Source organism: Habropoda laboriosa, unplaced genomic scaffold, assembly GCF_001263275.1.
Source record: "Habropoda laboriosa isolate 0110345459 unplaced genomic scaffold, ASM126327v1 scaffold780, whole genome shotgun sequence".
NCBI lineage: Eukaryota > Metazoa > Arthropoda > Insecta > Hymenoptera > Apidae > Habropoda > Habropoda laboriosa.
Genome location: NW_017100865.1, coordinates 88,674 through 89,870, shown reverse-complemented (window position 1 = coordinate 89,870; position 1,197 = coordinate 88,674). Strand labels below are relative to the sequence as shown.

General features: G+C 33.3%; 1 protein-coding gene across 1 annotated transcript in view; it reads right to left on the bottom strand.

The window, feature by feature from the left end:
- Positions 1–665: 665 nt before the first annotated feature.
- Positions 666–1,197, bottom strand: part of LOC108577459 — a 13,302-nt gene continuing 12,770 nt past the window's right edge. Inside the window, 1 exon segment of the mRNA XM_017940612.1 lies at positions 666–1,195. Coding sequence (XP_017796101.1) covers positions 666–1,195 — 530 coding nt within the window.

Here is a 1,197-nt window from a genome sequence, read left to right as displayed (position 1 = left end):
TTGTGCGTAACAATAAATGGCCATTATTTCACAATGAGTTGTAAAAGTATCTTCTGTTACTGCTTCCAATAGCAGGTAAGACTTATGTTTGGATACGAATGTGTGAATCAGTGTACCGCGTGAATCCTTAGGAAATTTTAATTACCTTCAGACGCAAATACATATCTCGAAATTGAATGATGAGAATGGTATAGTTATTAAGGTCGTTGAATTTGTTTTCCCACTCTCTACAAGGATATTGAAAAGAAATATAGGGTTTTCCATTTTAAGAAAATAGCGATTTCCTTGAAATTTCGTAAAAAAATGACCTTGAGAAGAAACCGTTTCTCGAAATAGTGTAAATTTGTTCTCAGAAGTTTTTTCATACAACAACAAATAAGGCAGATATTTAAGTGATCCCATTTAGCTGAGCCACGCTGTATACCAAAATTTCATCAAAATCGGTGATTATCACTTCAGGGTGTTCCCTTGTAAGTTCTCTTATTATTTCAAATGTATAAAAATTCTATTAAAAGTGTACATAATTCCTTTCATTTTTACGTTAGTTATAGCATATAGAATGAAATCTCAGTATAGGATTTCACTTATCAATAAGATCATTCTGACATCAAATGTGGAAAATGTGTAAGTACTAGCTGTACCGCTATGTATTACTTCAAAGAGCTTTAGTTGCGTTTATATAAATTAGGTAATGATGGAGCAACGTCGTAAGGTGTTGCCGCGAAACCTACATACTTATTATTTTTTTGATGAACAAAACTACCAGTTTGTGGATCTGTTTTGTAATAAATAACTCGTCTAATACCAAATGGATCAATATAACCAAATGAACCGACATTAGCTCCAGTTGGACCTTGTTCCTCTTCGTGATACTGTCGTTTCAGATAATATTGAAATCCGTTAACAACATTATACGTTCCATCAAATTCAGGAAATGCCGTGGAACTACTTCGGGAAGCAGCGGTTGATAATTGCAAATTTGGTTTAAAACGATCATAGCGAGAAATTGGTGCTGCATTCGGACGCTGAAGAGAATTACGATAAGTATGTTAAAATTAAGAATAATCGTTAAAATTGTGCGGTTTGAAAGAAAAACTTACTCGATTCACATTGTAATAATAATCATTATTCGAACTAGATATAGGAGGTTTGGCAGTGGTACTGATGTAATAATCAGAGCTAATATCATTACCAAGG